The sequence below is a fragment of the Callospermophilus lateralis genome, unplaced genomic scaffold (assembly GCF_048772815.1).
Source record: "Callospermophilus lateralis isolate mCalLat2 unplaced genomic scaffold, mCalLat2.hap1 Scaffold_7548, whole genome shotgun sequence".
Classification (NCBI taxonomy): domain Eukaryota; kingdom Metazoa; phylum Chordata; class Mammalia; order Rodentia; family Sciuridae; genus Callospermophilus; species Callospermophilus lateralis.
This window is the reverse complement of record NW_027515557.1, coordinates 1-19,345: the sequence shown is the minus strand read 5'-3', so window position 1 is coordinate 19,345 and position 19,345 is coordinate 1. Positions and strand designations below refer to the sequence as shown.

General features: G+C 31.9%; 1 protein-coding gene across 1 annotated transcript in view; it reads right to left on the bottom strand.

The window, feature by feature from the left end:
* LOC143386530 (A-kinase anchor protein 9-like) overlaps positions 1 to 13,083 on the bottom strand; it is a gene marked incomplete at both ends in the record, with an annotated part of 65,622 nt that extends 52,539 nt beyond the window's left edge. The window contains 5 exon segments of the mRNA XM_077108440.1: positions 1,185 to 3,545; positions 7,953 to 8,150; positions 8,751 to 8,804; positions 12,273 to 12,317; positions 12,838 to 13,083. Of these exon segments, the coding sequence (XP_076964555.1) occupies positions 1,185 to 3,545; positions 7,953 to 8,150; positions 8,751 to 8,804; positions 12,273 to 12,317; positions 12,838 to 13,083 (2,904 nt within the window).
* Positions 13,084 to 19,345: the final 6,262 nt, after the last annotated feature.

Sequence of the window (19,345 nt, the reverse complement as noted above, 5' to 3'; positions counted from 1 at the left end):
AGTTTCTTCTTCTTCAAATTCTTCTCAAACTCAACTACATAGGCCTTCAATTCGGTTCCTCAAATTTACTCATGGTACAACTGCTCTAATTTCCATAATGTAGTCTCTTCCCTCTCATTCGAATCTCAGTTCAAGTGTTAATTCCTCCAAGCTCCAGACCACCACCCACCTCCACCCATCATTCTCAATTTCTTTTGTGAGCTTCCCTGTTTTATTTTATCACAATACCATGTTTTATTTCTTCATAGACTGTTAAAAATATTTCTGTCTTATTTTCACATTTATTACCTGTCTTTCCTCACTGAAATATATACTCCTTAACTTCTTCTCTCTTTCAACACTAAACTCTTATATCTGCAAAAGATATTTATTACCTAAGTTTTAGAAACACATAAGTTTATTTAGCAGGCTACAGTTGTGGCTCAGTGGTAGAGAGCTTGACTAGCATGTGTAAAGCACTGGGTTAAATTCTCAGCACCATATTATAAATAAATAAAATAAAGGTAAAATGTCCATCTACAGCTAAAAGATGTTTTTAATTATAAAAAGTTTATTTAGCATTATCATACTGAAGATACACATCAGACTTTTCTGTTATTTCTAATATGAATAGCTGACATAAAAGGAAATAACCTATTATTTTATGTGTTTTATTTCTTTAGCTGTACAGAGAATTAATACTATTTTTTTTCCTCCTCAGGTATAAGACTCAAAAAACTCTAGGGCTTAAGTGTTTTTCTTGCAAAAAGGAAAAAGAATTTATAACTATTGAACAACTGCATAAGGTTCTAAAACACTCAAGAGTTTGTTTACAATTGTGGAACCTTGAAAAAGACCAGTATGAAATAAAAACTCTAAAAGTCTTTGAAATTGCAACAAAATACTAAGTTATAAAATCAATAACTTTTGTAAAGTTGAGATTCTAAACAATATTATTTAAATTATTGTCTTTACAAAGAAAATATTGCTTTATTTCCTGAGCAGAATATATAGTAGATTAGCTAAAAGAAAAGCAGTTTAAGAAAAAAATAGGAAAATTAAATGATAAATGATAGATCAAAATGAGAATTACATGATTCACTTTCATTTTCTTTTATAAATTTGTTTTAAGAAGGTGAAAACTCTTTTTAGCATGAAATATACATTTTCACTGTGCTATACCATATGTAAATAAGTAAATATACCTGTTCTGATTTAAGTACATAAAGTTCCTGATGGAGTTTATCGTTTTCACTTGATTGATCTGTCCCAGGTGAGGACTCATTTGTTACTGATGGTGAAAATAACTGTTCTTGCTTGCTTTCTCTTCTAATAGCCACATTTTCAAAAGAAATTTTCTCTTCCACTACTGTTTTTGATTCTTCTCCAAAATCTTCACCTACATTAGATAATGATCCTTGAGAATCCTTGTTTATAATAGTTACTATTCCATCTTGTAAAGAACTTAAATGAACATCACATATGTTTATATTTTCTGCTCTATGATGGTTAATTAGGAGTTCTAGCTCTTGAAACCTCAATAGAATTTTCTCTTTTTCTTGCTTTAAAGATTTGACTTCTTCACTGAGAAAATTAACCTCACCATGTTTCTGTTTTAATTGTTCAGAGAGATCAGACAGTTTCTCTGACAATTCTAGCTTTTCTCGCTTGGTTACCTCAAGTTTTTCCATAAGTTCTGTTGTATCTTTCTCAACAACTTCACAGATTTCTAATGCCTCTGTGACAAAAGCTTTGTCATTATCAAGCATGGCACTTTTCACTTTGATTGTAGCTGGATTTATTCTTTGTAAATGAAGCTCTTCATTAAGTGCTTTAAGTTTACTTTTATACTCTAATTCTTGTTTGTTTTTACTGTCTTCTAAATCATCTTTTACCTTGAGAAGGCAAGTATACTCCTCCTGTAACTCTTGATAGTTAGCTTCAAAATTTTTTTCAGCAAATGAAAATGTACTTCTTTGATTTTCAATTTCTTCATTTAGCTGAATACACTGTTGCTTGAGGGCCTCATTCTCTTTTGTAAGCATTTCCATTTGTTTTTGCCAGCTGCAATCTTTGGATATGGACTTGCTGGAGTCAATGAAAATCAATTTTTCTTCTTGTTCAGCAGGAACATAAATTTTCAACATGTCCTCAAAAGCTTTTTTCTCATTTTTAAGAATGTTATTTTCTGCTTCAAGTTGTGAAAATTTTTCTTTAAGGTCATCCTCTTTTTCCTTTATTTGTTTCTCCAATAATTCAATTTTAAGTTGTAATTCCTGAACTTCTTGTTCAAGCGTACCTTTTTCTTTTTTTTCTTGTCTTAATATTTCAATTTCCTTTTGGAGTTCATGCACCTGAAGGGTCATTTCTTCTGATTTTGAATCCATGATGGACTTCTGTAAATCTTTTAGTTTTGAAATTTCCAAAACCAACTGATTCTGCTTAGTTATCAAATTATCTTTTTCAAATTGCATTGTTTCCATCTTTTGACTCATTTCATTTTGTAAGCCATCTATCTTCTGTTTATAGTGAATGCCTAAGCTATCTTTAAGTTTTTCAATATTTATTCGATGTTCAACTTCTAAATCATCTTTTAGTTTCGAAAGTTCTTCTTCATGACTAAATAGGAGCTGTGTTCTCAGCCTCTCTAATTCAGCTTCTTGTGATTCAGCCATTCTGTCTAATGCAGCATTTTTTCCTTTTTCCAACATTTCAAGTTTTATCTTGTAATCTGTAACTTCTGCTTCATGTTTTAACTCTAGTTCTTTCCTAGATTCAGATGCCAGAACTATCTCAGCTTTTAAAGCTTCCACTGTACTAAGGGACTTATGTGCTTCATTCAGTTGACTTTCTTGTTCAGCTATTATCATTCTAGCTCTCTGAATTTGGTCCCTTAAAAAGTTCAATTCTTCAAAAAGGTCATCAAGTTGTCTCTGCAGAGTAGATTTTTCTCCTGAAATTATTCCTAGTTCTTCTTGGAGTTTTTCCTTTTGCGCATTAGCATCTTGTAATTTCATATTCAGTTCATTTATTGCCACGTTCATTAACTTTATTTGATCTTCATTAATTGTAATATTTAAATGTGATTTTAAGACACTCTCAATTTCTTCCTTATGTTGTGCTTTAAGTTCCTCTATCTGTGACATGTGTTGCTTTATTAACTCTTGTTTCATCTGTACTATCTGCTGCCCATACATTTCATCCATTTCTGCTCGGAGTTGTTCTAATCTTTTCTGCATTTCTTGTTCCACCATTTTCTGTACCACATCAGATTCAAACTGGCTATCTGTGTAATGACGTCTTTTCTGAAGGTCTTCAACTGTACCCATTAATTGTTTTATTTCTTCAGAACATTGTCTTTCTTTTTGCTTAGAATTAGCCAGCTCTAATTTCATACTTGCAATTTGTTCTTGTAATTCTCTCATTAATTTTTCAGTGGCTGTGACTTGATCCTTTAGCTCAAGATTCTTTTTTTCTTCTTCTATTATTCTTATATTTAATGCCTGGATGATCGCCTCCTTTTCTTGTAATTCTTTTTTATTTGACTTTTCTACTTCATCTTGTTCCTTTAGAAAGAAAAGAAAATGAAAATATAAGAATGACATTTTTAGCTTCTGGCAACTTCTTATGGGTGTCTCCTTTTTATAAAATTCTATAAAAAACAACTGTTGGACCTGCCCCCCCCCCCAATTTTTCCCAGTACAAGAAGACCTAGGACTTATCTACCTGACAGTACATATGAGCAAACAATATAACAGTTTTACCCTTCTTGGGAAGAAATTTATCTTACATTGTGCTGTGATTAAATATTTAAATTTAAAAATGCAATCTAATTTGCCTAGCATGTGTGAGGCCTTGGGTTTGATCTCTAGCACCACCAAAAAAGCAAAACAAAACAAAATCCAGTCTGATTAAAATATCTATATAAACTATCACATTTTCATTTTTCTTATTAACTGGTCAATATTCTAAATATAAGTATTTCTGATGGCTAGTTATAGTACTACATACTATCTAGACACTCTCAGAAGACACAAAAATATAAAAACCGGTCCTCCCCTGGATTCTCATAAGAAACAAAAAATAAATAAATACCGGTCCTCCCCTGGATTCTAGTGATTTGAAGGTATTTCATGGACAAGTGCTATAAAATGAGAACAACAACAAGAACTAAAGTGGATTCCTTTAAGTCTTCCTTAACTTCATTCCTGGGGTTTTAAGTGAATCAGAAATTTAGGGATATGCAATGCTTAAGTGACTGAACATCAAGTGACACCTAAGACCACTACTGTATATTTACAGCATACCAACTTGGGCTTAGACCCACAGTTCAAACAGAAAGATAAAAGACCATCAGATAATTTTCCCCAGTTCCTATCTTTGGAACTGGAGATTAGGCTAAGACAAGACATATTAACGCATATTCATTAAACAGTTAAGAGCTATAGTCCCAAAGCCAAGGAAATAAGTGAAATCCATATAACTGATGAAAATATAGGTAAGGAAGTAAAGTTATGTTAAGGAGACACGAGTCCTTGCCAAACAAGGACTTCTGGGTGCCTTGAATGAATGTACAAAGAAAATGTAGGCATTGATCAATTGAGTATAGTTCTTGGAAGAAGACCAACACACCATCAACCTTTGAGAAGTCTGATCCCTCTCGAAAAACCATATGAATGCAGAAAACAATATTGGGAGTTACAGCAAGGAGCATTTAAGAAGTTTAGTCTACAGACATGAACATTACTACTCTGAGATGGATGTAACAAGTTATCTCAACCTCATGCCACTGAACATCTGATTCCTCCAACACCCTTTCATCTAATACTTAATAAACAACTTTTTAAATTATTACCTGACTTTTAAAATTCATCTGTCCATAGAAAGAATATAAAATCAAATGAGCTTAAAATCTGAAGTTTGTGATAATTATTTCTCATTGTAAATTCACAGTCTTATATTTAGACTTAAACATTAACCTCTTGAACTAATTAACCTCTGATATAGCTCAAGAAAAAAAAAATATGACTTCTGAGCCTAACAAATAAAGGCCAAATTTTGCACTACATAAACCAAGGTTATCTTGTGCAGCCTCTTGAGTGAGACTATGAGCTGTTGTCTGAGTGTCACATATTCCTTTTCCAATTACATCATATGCTATTATCAAGTGCTGAGCCTTCTTAATTTCTACACTAGAATGCAACATTAGTAAATTAGTGTAATCTATTAATCCTGGTATTTCTATCTGTACAATAAAGATAAATTTCCTCTATCTCCCAGAATGTGTTTGAGGTTAAAATAAAATAATTAAGGTATTTTATTTTTACTGAGCTTTATACAAATATATTCATATACCAGAAAGAAATTTATAAATCATTTGGAACCTATATAAAATGTAAAATCAGGACTGAGGCTGGGTCTCAGAGGTAGAGTGTTTGCCTCACACACATGAGGCACTGGGTTCAATTCTCAGCACCACATAAAAATAAATGAATACATAAAGATATCTTGTCCATCTACAACTAACAAATTTTTTTAAAAAGTAAAATCAGTTCATGATGGTCAATTTTAGCTAAACTGTTAAATAATAACTAGTTTTGAAAAATGTAAACATTGATATAAAAATCTGTTATAATTTTATTTCCTGATTTTCTATAAGATGAAAGGAACACTCCTCATAAAAGAAAATAACTTAATTCAATACTGTCCAACACCTAATATGATAACCATAATTCTTCATTCAACTATTAAACACCACAAATTCACAGTTTTCTTTGTTTAGCTTTTTTCAAATTACATGGTTTTAAATCACTTGTTCTATGTTACAAAACTGAGAGCCCTTCAGTCAAGGAAACCTCTATTTTTAGAACTACACCTGAAAGAGTGGGGAATAATATACTTCCTGTTTGTCACTACTATAACACAGGAGGTTTGGAGGATTAGGATAATGATCCTTTGACTATCAATATAGTTACTTCAGCTGCTCTGACAGAACTACTTCTCAAAGGGATTAAATTTTTTGAAAACTGAGAAATTAAAATATAATAATAAGAACAATAAAAGTATTATTGCTAACATTCAAATAAACAGTTTATTTTCATTACTAAAATGAATTACAGAAATTTTAGATTATCTGAAATTATACTGGCTAGTGACAATAAGAAATAATAAAATCCTAGATCCGGGCACTTTCAACTTAGGCCTCGATTGTCTTTCTACTCTTACCCTCCAGAAAGACACTTCCAAAGCCTATTGCTTTCTAAGTAAATTACTTTTTGCTCCCTATACATTTTCAACATTTCAGCCTGGGTCTTTATGCCCACTCCACACCCCACAAAGAATATCCTGCCTATCTCTATTTGTCATGAATTCATAAACAATTCTCTTGATTACCAAATAGGTATTGAATAGCTGTTCCATATATTATGTTCCATATATTATGCCAATTTATGGGTAAACAAAATATAAATAACACATTATTCCAATTTATAGATCTATCTCAAATATTACCTCCCTGCTGATGTCTACCCTGAATCTTTTCCTCATAAATCAGACCTCGTCAAAACATTCATAACACTTGTTACCTGCACTTACTTTTTATTTTGTGGTAACTTGTGTACATGCCACACCTCTCCATGGGTTCAGTGAAGAAAGGGGACATCTTAAGGTCCGTCGTATATCTTTTGCAAGGGTTACTACAGAATAGGTATTCTGTAAACACTTGCATAATCTTTAAATTACCTTAGTTGAAAAGCATGCCCTTCTCATAATTTTAATTTGTACATTTCCTATTTTTCAAAGAGGAGTCTCTGGAGTCAGATAACTGAGCTTTGAAATTTGGCTCTATCAATACATCACTTCTGCACCTGGATTATTTCCTTCATCTTGCATTGTCTTGGTACCATCATTTGTAAATGATAAAAGTACCCTTATCTCATGGGGTTGTAGTGATGATTCAATGCATTAATATGTGTAAGAGGCTTTGAATACTGCCTGTTATAGAGTAAGTACTTAATAAGTGCTAGTTAATGCTTTTGTTATCCAAACAATATTCTTGTCTTGGTAATTTCTCAACTTCCTGTAGAATCTGCTAAATTTATAAAATATGCTGTATTATATGTATTCTCCATCTTCATTATTCCCAGATTCTGTATTTGCCTACTTGCTCAAATTTATTTGAAACCCACAAATCCATACCAATGGTGCTTTCATAGACATTTGTAGACACACACAGAGTGATGGCAAGAAATTTGAGTTACTGTAAAATCATGTTCAGCTACATTCAAACACGGTGATCACACTGCCTTGTTTCAGCTCTCACAGAGCAAAAAAGAGGACAGAGATGGCAAGGATCAGAGTGCAATGTAGTGCAAGGAGCTCAGAATTTCAACTCTGGCACCTGTTAATGGGGCAGCTTCAGGATAATCACATCTAAACTTTAACTTCTCAAAAAAACAAACAAAAAAATGGAATCTGCTAGCATGAATTGCTTTTAAGATTAAAGATTACAATCCATGTGATACATTTCCTACCAGGAGCACTTATTGACTAAATAATTCCCCCAAACTGGAATATAACTCAAGTGAATAAAAAGAATCAACCACATTTTTTTCTAATTTAAATTTACAAAATTTCTTGTTCAGAATTTTATAATCATGGCTAAAATAAAAAGAAATACATTTAGTTGGAGGAAAAAGGATAAAGATCCTAGTTATAAAAATAGATTCTCCTGAGACTTTAGTTTAGCATAGGCAGATCACTTTTAAGGAGCAGAGTAATGAGTAGTATCATCTTTAAAACTATTACTACGAAATTCTCAATGTTTTTGAAATATTTTATATACTCAAAGAGTTTGTCTGAATTATGAAATTTTGGGTGCATATGCTTAAAAAAAGATAAACACCTTCATTAAAAACTTTAAAGTTAATTACAAAGCTGCTACAAGTAGGTTGACTTCCTTAAGATACACATACCATTTCATATACTTTAATTTTCTCCTGTAAGAAATTAATTTGCATTTTGAAGTCTTCTTTCTTTTTTTGATAATCTTCTAATAGATGGTCTTGTTCTTCAACCTGTTGTTGATGAGTGAGAATCTGTTGTTTGGCTTGCAGTAAATCTGCAGCTGTGTTACTGTGAGTGCTGTTTCGTAGAGTTTCACTAGCCTGTAACTTGAAAATAGAAAGAAAATATTTAAAATATTAAATTTTGAAGTGACACTTTATTGTACCCTCAGCCCACAGGGGTTCTCTGGAAACTATGCTCACTTCATAGGCTTACAATCTCAGTCAACATGTTTCCATGCTGTCAACATGCTGATAGGTCATGTGCACTTTTGGTAATGAGCCAAAGAATTTACCTTTCACATTATAAAGCTGAGAAAATAGGAGAAATAAGACAGGCAGACAGGCAGAGAAAAATGTGGACTGAAAGTTCTTCCTGGATTCTTGATGACTTTTCAAACTCTAGTTTCAATTTCTCTCAGAGTTCTGATTCTATTTCTGCCCTTAAGTTCTATAAACAAGCCTGTATTCATACCTTAAATTCCTCCCTTTTGTTTAATGCAATTAGATTATAGTTCCAACTAAAGATAAATGGAACGTATCCAGCTGTCAGTCTAGTTATAATTGAGAATCTAATTAACATAAAACCATATCAGGGTTAAAAAAAGTAGGGTGTAACTGCAGGTTAAATTTCTGCAAAAATACACATGATAAGACTTTGTAGAATTTTTAAATAGACACAGGGAAGAAGTACAAAGAAAACTGTACCATTAATAAATTGGTAGGCTTTCCTGTTTTCACCACATTACAGCAATCATTTACCTGTATAAAAACAATTTCCTGATATATTATGATAGACCAAATTTTATTTACCTAACAATAATATTTCTACTAACTGTGTATCTTTTACATCTAGGGAAAATGCCTTAATAGCAAAACAAATATGGTAATTATATTTAACTGAAGTATCTAAGAGGCATATCAAATGTCAATCATTCCTCAAACATCTAAGTTCTTACAATGCAAAAGACACTTTCATTTAAGTTAACTGAAGTTCTAAGTGCAGTTCCTATTTAGTCTTTAGAAAGATAACTAAAAGCTTCAAGTTACTAGATCTTCTTTTACAAAATGCTTCCTTAAAATTACCTAAAAATATTTTTTAAATTAAGCCTCATTTATTTTCAAATAAAACCATTTACTGGTATAAATTTAATTAAAGGCTAGTAAGCAAGCAAAGGGAAATAAAGAGGTAAAGAACACTCCCCTAAGAACTTTCCTCTGGGGATAGTACTACTGCTAGTCATGCCAATCCAGACAGATGTGGGGGCTTTCTTTAACATATCACCACTTGTCTGTAGAACAGATATTTTGTAGTAAGAGAAAGGAGGATGATAGAATATGTACATAGGGTTTAAGGAGTGGGAAATTAATTTCTTATCAATTAATCATTTAGTTGCCTTTTTACCACTAAGAGTACAAAAACCAACTTCATTCCTGCCCACATTCCTGCCCATATCTTAAGCCTTCACAATTCTATGTTAATAGAACCCAGGAGAATGAAATTGTTAACATTGAAATATGTAGGACAGACTAGTCAGAATGTCTAGTCAGAATGTTAGGATTAAGTCTGTATGAGGCATGACACATTAAAAAGTAAAAATCCTAGGACTGAAGATGTAGCCCAGTTGTAGAGCATCTGCCTAGCATGTGCAAGGCCCAATACCCACAACTGCCAAATAAAAAAAAGGGGGGGGAGGGTCCTAACTAAGAGACTTTTAAAAAATCAGTTTGATTGCTCTACTTTTATTCTAAGAATAATCTCTGAGAAATAAAGCTAAATGGAAGGCAAAAAAACAACTTTTGTTAACACATTATTGTAATTGGTGAAAAACCACAAGAATGTAGGAATACTAATTCTAGATATAAAGTCACTTGTGATAATTTTCAAATTATAATACTTCTAAATTTCAATTACTTTTTCATGACTCAGAAATGACACATTCTGATTGTAGTACACACTAAAATTTCTATTTTGAAGTAACAGTGTAATAAAATGAATATTTGTAAATATCATCAAAGATCATGTCAAATATCATGTTATCAGTATTACATAAATTATTTATCCAGTATAATAGTTATATCTAATACCTCTATAGCAAATATTCAGTTAGTTCTCCTCTAATTCAGTTTAAACATATTTATAATGCCCCACAATGAGTTGGTTAGGATCTATCTCCAAGTACTTTCTGGCCATCATGTTGCCGATTGTAGTTGTCTTGAAGTGCCTGGACTGTTATGATCTGCTCTGAGTTCGCTGTTCATCCCTGAGTGCTAGTCACAATGCAGCAGGTTGAAGACAGCCTACTGGAGGATTGTCAAAACCTTCATAACTAAGATTCTCAACTTCTTATCTAAGATTTTTTTCATAAGTTTGCAGAAGAGTTCTCAAACTTCACCTCACTCTCCTCCATTTCATTCTTCTCATCCTCATCTTTAGTTAGTTGCAGGCCTTCCCACCAAATTCCCCAAGCTACAGCATACAATACTCATCAATATACAACCTGAAAGCCCTGTTTCTCCACTCCACAAAAGCAGAGTTGATATCTGATCTTTGCTCTCATCAGTGATGAGACCTGAGTCTCCTTCAGGCAAAAGACATTTTTGACAGAAAAGTGATCTTACCTCCAGACTGGGAGGTATGATAGTCAAACAGCTCAGAAAGGCATCAGTAGTTATTGGGAGTCCTCAGAGCTTCCAGGTTTTAGAGATTTTAAGAGAATGCCTCTGACTTTTTTCCCTGTAGTTTTCTTTATTTTGTGCCAGCTCAGAAAAAAGCTCAAGGCAAATTTTAAAAATGTCTTTGTGAATGACTTTCAAGATTTTGCTCTGCTGGAGCATTTTCTTGGCAGATGTTCAGAGGCAGGTCCTCAGAGAACCACACCATGGATAAAGTTGAGATAATTCTGTTTTGCAAGTACAAGGCTAGCCTGAGCAACTTAGCAAGTCAGTTTCAAATAAAAACAGCTGGGAATGTAGCTCAGTGGTAGAGCGCCCCTGGGTTCAATCCCCAGTAACAAACACACACCCACACTCAAACAACAAAAATAAAAACTGTAATATGTTAATTTAAGAACATAGTTTTTCGAGCTGGGATTGTGGCTCAGCGGTAGAGTGCTTGCCTAGCATGGGTAGGACCTGGGTTTGATTTTCAGCACCACATTAAAAAATAATAATAAAATAAAGGCATCATGTTGTGTCCATCTACAAAAAAAAATCATATTCATTCTCTCTCTCTCTCTCTCTCTCTCTCTCTCTCTCTCTCTCTCTTAAAAAAAGGACATAGTTTTTCTATTAGAAGCCTACAATAAATTCAGACTTATGAAATATACTAAGTTGCTTAAACATTCAGAGTAAAGAATAATTTTCCATGTACTCTAAATCTGGGAGCAAAGAAATGACAATCATATCTAAAAAGAATAAGATAACAAAGTGATACTTATTGCAAACATATAAAGAAGGCAGGTATTTCTTAAGAGACCAATGCCTATTTTATAGTTTATCACCTAAAATAAAAATCATCATTGTCAGGCATGGTGATGCACACCGTTAATCCCATCTTCTCAGGAAGCTGAGACAGGAGGATCACAAGTTCAAAGACAGCCTGGGCAACTTAGTGAGAATCTATCTTAAAAAAAACTTAAAAATGGCTGGGAATGTAGCTTGGTGACAAAGTGCTTTCCTAGCATGTACAAGGCCCTGAGTTCAATGCCCAGTAACACACATGCACACACACACACACGCACAACACTACAGCAACATTAATTCCAATAAACATTTATATATATAAATGTATGTGTGTGTGTATATACACACACACACACACACACACACACACACACACACACTAGTATTCAAACATTTGTAAAAAGCATTACTATAAAAATCATACAAATTATAAAATTTTTACTGTGCTAAATGGCTATCTTAAAATGGTCATGGATCCTAGAAATTCAGACTCACTTTCCTAAAAACCAAATTAGGGCTGCTATATAATTAAGGATTAAGCAATTCAAACAGTTAAGACTTTAGCTAACCACTGGAAAAAGATACAGCAGTAAAATATAATTTTCAGTTTTTCAATCTATTTATATTATATTATGTTACCTTAAATTATATTAAATATATACAGAAGCATATAAATTTATAAGAAATAAAGCACAAACAATCAATAATTTCAAAAAAATATCAATTTTATTTATGACATTTTTAATTGGGATATGTTAGTCTTACCTCCGAAGTGCAATCATCTGCTGTGGTTGAAATCTCACTTTCTGTCTACAACAAAAGTAAAACATGATTACAATTATGACATTTTTCCCCTGCTAAATATCATACTTTACCAAAAAAAAAAATCTGCTTTACTAAGACATTGCTGTTAGTAACAATGATAGAAAATTCACAAAAATACTATTAAAAACGAGTAAAAATTATCCAAACCTTTAAAAATTTCATTTCATTATGAATTATAATGACTTATAATAATGCATATAAAATTTATCACAAGGCATTGTTATAAATACAAAAGTACCAAGAACTTTTACATATATAGTAGATGTCATCTGTAAGCCAAAAGCATCAAAGACACCATTCCTCTAATTGATGTAACTCTTTTAAATAAAAGTAAATCCTTAACATGCCATCAGAAAAGTTCAAGTTCTTTAAAAGAATCATCAGTTCTTGATGCTAAAAAGTCAATGACTTTGTCAAGCTTCCCTCAGGTGGATGTTAATGACTTTTCACTGCCACTACTTTCTAGTTAGAGGTAGAATGTTTTAAAATCTGGATGAATACTTACATCAACACAAAAGACCTGCTCATGCTTAAGCATTTCTTCATTGTTTAGAGTTCTCATTATTGTGGATTCAGGCATTGCAGCTGATCCAACACCCTGAGAACTATTTATGAACATCTCCTCACTCTTTGATTGATCAATATTCAAGCCATGAACATCATTTTTACTGCTTGAGGTTTTCTTCTTTTTTGGCTTCTTATGAGGGTTTTGTCCATCCAATCGAGCTCTTCTTTGTCGAAACTGGGCAAGCTACAGGAAAAAAGTATCATTAACATCAATGATAATTTTTCTTTGGGATCACTTTCTTTAAAAAATTAAACTATCACCAAAGTAAAACGATGATAATAATATAGATGACTTCACAGTTTCAGAATAACTATTGGATTGAATATTCAGGTTGTAAAGATTGTAAAACTAGGTACTTTGTGAATGAACTTATTAAATATTGAGGGGTAAGAAATGAACATATCAAGTCTAAAGAAGAGGAAATTAGCTGAGTTAGGGGAATAACTATTCTATAACTAGAATAGGGGAATAGAGGATTCACAGTATAATCTCTAGATTTAAGATTATATGAAAATACACACAAAAACAAGGAGCTCCAAACATACTTGTTCTGTTCTACTACTTTATACAAAAGATATTGTCTAAAATTATCTTTTATACAAAAAAGATAATTAGCCTATTAGCTATACAAATGCTCACTGCAACCATATTTATAGTGGGAAAAACTTACAAGTAACTTAAAATTTTAAACAGCAGTGTTTTCTACCTTTTATCATTTGTCTGTCATCATCAGAATTTGTACCAAACCCTAGTCAATGATACATTATCATTTACTTAACATATTTTAAACAGTGTATTTTCTTTAAATTTATTTTAAAAGGAGATGTAATCTCTGGCATTAATTGAAAGTTAATATCACTTGTTATTTCTTTTAAGAGATAAGTTGAAAATAAAAGAAATGATAAATCTATTATTGAAATTTTAGTAAGAGGTTGCTGAAGGCTATGAAAAAAAATGGACAAAGTAAAAGACTGTTAAAGAGAGACAAGCATCAAACAGATTTTCATTATCATAAGTAGAAAGAAAACTGAAAAAGGTAAAAACTTTCTTACTATACTATCCAAAGTTTTTTAAGCCCTAAAATATTTTCTTACCACCTAAAATCAGAAGTACACATTATATACCAGGTAACACTAGAACTAATTATGGTGAACTTATATTAAAAATGCCAATGCAAGCATTTGCTATTAAAGACTTTGTGATATAATAGCAAGTATAAAGTAGTATTGTAGCATATCTATTTCTTTTCATGAAAGGAAAATTACACTTCATTTTTTAAAAGATAAGGCAAGTCTCAGGCTCATAGCTTTCAATGATTATATCCAGTATGAATTTAAACATCATTATATTCATAGACATAGGTAAATTCTGGAAAACTACAACCTTAACAACTTTTGTTTACATTTGGAGTTCAGATTACAGGTATTTTTCCTATTGCTCACTTACATTTTATTTATTTATTCTTAAGAATTTTTTTTGATGGACACTATACCTTTATTTTATTTATTTTTATGTAGTACTGAGGATCAAACCCACAGCCTTGTATATGCTAGGCAAAGGATGTATTGCTGAGCTATTACTGTATTTTTTTAAATACAGTAAGTTTTCTGATTTTTATATAAAGCAACTACTTACAAAGACTTAAAGTTAATTTGAGCTCTGGAATCACTCTTAAGAGGAGAAAAAAGAAGACCACATGTAAGTTCCTTTCTGCCTTAAAAAGAGGAAATATATGCCTAGAATTACCCAAACTATTAACCAGACCACTTACAAAGACAGCAAATAAATTTCTTATTATCTAAAGTACTAAAGCAATCTTTCTAATGTTACTATCAAATATGTGGCAAATACATTATTTATAAATAACATTTTATACTTAAATTATCTGCTGTAGATGAAGCAAAGCATATAAACAAGTTCTATTCCCTTAATAAAGATATTTAATTCATAAGTCAGAAATAGCTCATGATTATACTTACAGAGTATAAAAATATATCACATTTAACATTTTTCCCAGTTATTTAGTAACTACGCAGTGTGTTGAGGAACAGGTGCACGACCAGTTGCCTCTATTTTCACATTATTAAGCTGCTGGAATGTACTTGAACTACTTAGAGCATAGCAGATCATTCTTAAAAATAAACTAACTAGAATATTGGCAAATACTTTATCTATAAATAGAATCAGAAATCCAGGAACATTATTTAAAAGCATCCCTTAGAGAGAATGCATTGCCAAAAAATAAATACTAATAATGACATTTATAATATTTATACTCAATTTCAGAAACTTCTTGAAATATCACGTTTCTGCATCAGAATATATTTAGTCATCAAAATTCATCAAGGCAAAGATGAAGATTTTGCTTAAAATTCCAAGTGTTAGATTATATCAATAATTTATATCTAATATTTATTCAAATGTCAAATATATAACAAAGGAAAAAAATATTATCTTTGCATTATAGAAAGAATGACTTAGATCTGGGGATGTGGCTCAGTGGTAGAGTGCTTGCCTAGCAAGCACACAGGGCCCAGGTTCAACCATCAGCACAAAATGAAAGATAGATAAATAAAGAATGGAAAGTTTGATTTAAACAACAACAACAACAACAAAATAACAACAACAACAAAAAAAAAACTTCAAAATACGAATATCTGTTACTAAATGCAAAAAGAAGCACACAGATATGGAATAAAAAGTAGAAATAGTTCCATTATAGTATTTAGAATGAATCACTTCTACAAACATAATTAAAGATACTGTTCTAGGCCTATACTACTCATTATGTGAGTCATATTATTTTTTCAGAAAAATTAACCAGAAGGTAAACCCCATGAGGGCAAGGACTTTTTTTCCTCCCTACTTCCATATATTAAAAGCCTAGAGCAATATTAAATAAATATATGTTGAATTTTTTATCTATTTTTTAAAAAGATGTTAGAGTCTGTAAACAAGTCTCGATGGGCGCCTGGCATTTTGCCAGAGGGAGTGGTTTGTGAAATAACACCAGTGAGCCATTAAGTGTGGAGATTCCTGATTGGTTGACTGCCATATCTAGTTTATGTTAATTAGATAAGCTGTGTGGAATGTATAAATACCGCTCCTGTCCTACAATAAACGGCTCCCATTCCTGCTGTATCAACGTACACAAGTTGTTCGTCATCCCCCAGCTAGTTTGCTGTAGCCGGACTGTGGCAAAAAGAAAGAGAGAGAGAGAGAAAGAGAGAGAGAGAGAGAGAAGAGAGAGAGAGAGAGAGAGAGAGAGAGAGAGAGAGAGAGAGAATTTTAATATTTATTTTTAGTTATCAGCAGACACAACATCTTTGTTTGTATGTGGTGTTGAGGATTGAACCCGGGCCATGTGCATGCCAGGCGAGTGTGCTACCACTTGAGCCACATCCCCAGCCCCTATGTTGAATTTTTTAAAAGGATAATTTATCTTTTATTGAAAAGTCACCACACTAAGCAAGATCATATAAAAGGCATACCTAATTCTACTTTATTAAAATGTTCCATGGTTTCAAAATTAAAATGAACAATTTTCAAATTACTTGAATCACTCTTAAGAAGTAAAAGATAAAAGAATGAGAGTAAGTGAATTTCTTTGTTCCTTAAAAAAAGGAAATATATGATTGGAATTACTGTAACTATTAAATAGACCAACTACAAAAATGGCTAATAAATGAATAAGAACATAAAAACAATCCTTCTCACTATAACCTCCCTCCTCCACCAAGAAAACCAAAACAGAACAAAAAGTTTCTCATAAAAAATAATATCCATAATAGCTTTCTGGTAAGACTACTGTTTTATAAAAATGTGAAAGGGATAAGATTGTATCATGTATTCAATTATTTATAGCTATTTAGTTTTATTTTAAATTTGAAAAATGGCAAGCTAGCAGATAAGCAAAAAAATCTGAATCAATTAGATAACCATCTGATACTGAAATGATGCACTTTAAATTACTGAGAAAACATTTATTCTAAAACATGCTGAAAATTCAGACTACAGCCATCTGTGTTTGTCATTTGGAAGCCAATTATAAAAGTGTTAACATATGTAGTCACAGAAATAGTTGCAAGATGTACTGGAAAGATATTATGTTCACATATTTATCTTTCAAAAGTAGACCAGATCACAAGTAAATGTCTTATCTTGACCAGAACATGAATAAACAACTGAATATAAATATATTGAGTTCCTTAAATTCAATATTTATAATTTTATAAATGATCATTCTCAATAAAACAATACATTTTCAAAATGTTACATATAAAAACATGCCAAGTTTTTATAATGTTCCTTCAAAAATAAATGACTAATTGAAGTCTGTTTAGGTTTTTGTGTGTACATTGACTATTTACTACATGCCAGGCACTGTGCTAGACATCAGTGAAACACATGGCCCCAAAAGTAGAACTTCACAGTATAATGCCAAACTCTATTATTAAATGGAGTGAGAAATAAGGGTTACAGCAATTTCTTAAGCCTGGCAATCGTTCATATATACATATATGGACAGCAAGAAGAGAGAGAAGAGGTGTATTGTGTTATAGGAAACTGTATTGTCCTGATTTTCTTTAAAAAGGACTTCCGAAAGAGATGTGTTGTAGTTTTATGCCTGGAAAGCATAAAAATTGGATTTATGTCTGGTTGTAAGTATATAGTTCAGTTATTTAACAAATAATTATTGACTGCCTATCATGAGCTATGACAGGGCATGTAGTGATAAATAACACATATGAACTCTCATGAATTGCAATCCAGTAAGAAAGATAATATTAAACAAAAAAGAAATATGTACATTCAAGTTATAAACAGTGCTTTGAAGAGAAAGTATATGCATTAAAGACAGCATACAATGGAAATTCAATTTGTGGGACTGTGGGCATAGGTCAGAAAATATCTTACTGCGACAAAAATGTAGAAGCTGATATATAAAAATCAATTTGTTAGGGGCTGGGGTTGTGGTTCAGCGGTAGAGCACTCACCTAGCACATGCGAGGCCCTCAGCACCCATAAAAGTAAATAAACAAAATAAATGTATTGTGTAGAAATAAAAAAATATTTTAAAAAAATCAATGTTACCTGATCAATATTATAATCAGTGGCAAGACAAAACAGAACTAGAGTATCTGACTCCAAATCCAACCTTTCATTATACTAATTTGCTTTCTATGTATTTTTAGGTTCTTTTTCATTGTATTTCACAATCCTAGAACATTAATTTTAAAGCATGAACAAATGAAATTGCCAAACTGACAAGTGTTTTTTGATGAGAGGAAAAACAAACGTGAAAATGCACATACCTCAAAGAGAATGTTACAAAAATATGTAATCTGGTAATCTCTATAGTATTTAAAAATAACTATAAAAAGTGATTTTTATGTTTTTCCTGTAGAAAATGGAAGAAATCCCAAATAATTCTAATTATGGTGACTATTTGTTCTTTGCAGGGCTGTCATTAAGCCTTTTTAATATTTCTTTATGGATGATAAACAAGAAGCTATATACACTACCACAGAAAAACTTTGGTGGCCTAACCTTGGAAACAAAAAGATTATAACGACTAACCTAAAAACCAGCTGAAGAAGGGCAAATGAGAGCAAAGATAAAAGCAACATTTTAGGATGCTCTGAATCATATTTTCCAAAATAACAAAAAGGTACAAACCAGGCCTAGGAGAATGCCTGTAGTCCCAGCTATTTGAGAGGATGATGCAGAAGGACCTCTTGAATGTAAGAGTTTGTGGTCAGCCTCAGAATTAGCAAGACACACCCCCCGTTCAAAAAAAAAAACAAACAAAAAAAACTGTAAGAAAAAAATAGTGTTAAATAAAACTAAGGAAATCAAGAATGGAAAAGACCATAAGACTTTAAATCATTGAGCAACCAAACCTATTTATAGCCTATAATCTCATTCAATTCGATCACCTTCATGTTTAAAAAGAAAACAGATTCTTTAGCTTAAGGAATCATCTTAATTTTGTGTACTTCATGGCCTGGGTATACAGACAACCCAAATATTTCTTGAATTTCAAAACAATATGGACTACATATAATATAGTGCTGAGCTGTCATATAGTACTAGCTATGTGACAGTGGACAAGCCACTTTACATCAGGAGAATTCAGTTTCTTCAACTGTATAATGAAGAGATGCATTAGAAGGATCATTTAAAATTTCCTCCAGGTCTTGAGGTTTTTTGAGAAAATTTTTCAATTATTTCCTTTCCTTTCTCCTTTCTTTACCTGCAATTCTAAGGAAACCAGCATTTTACTTATGAAAATTTGTAAACTGTTGCTTGAAAATACAAGTCAACAAAAAGTATATAGCTATTACTAAATAATCCCAACTGAAAAATGGTATAGGATACAGAGAAAGTGGAATGATTCAGTGTTCAGAACGAATCACATCTAAGTACATAAAATTACCAAAAC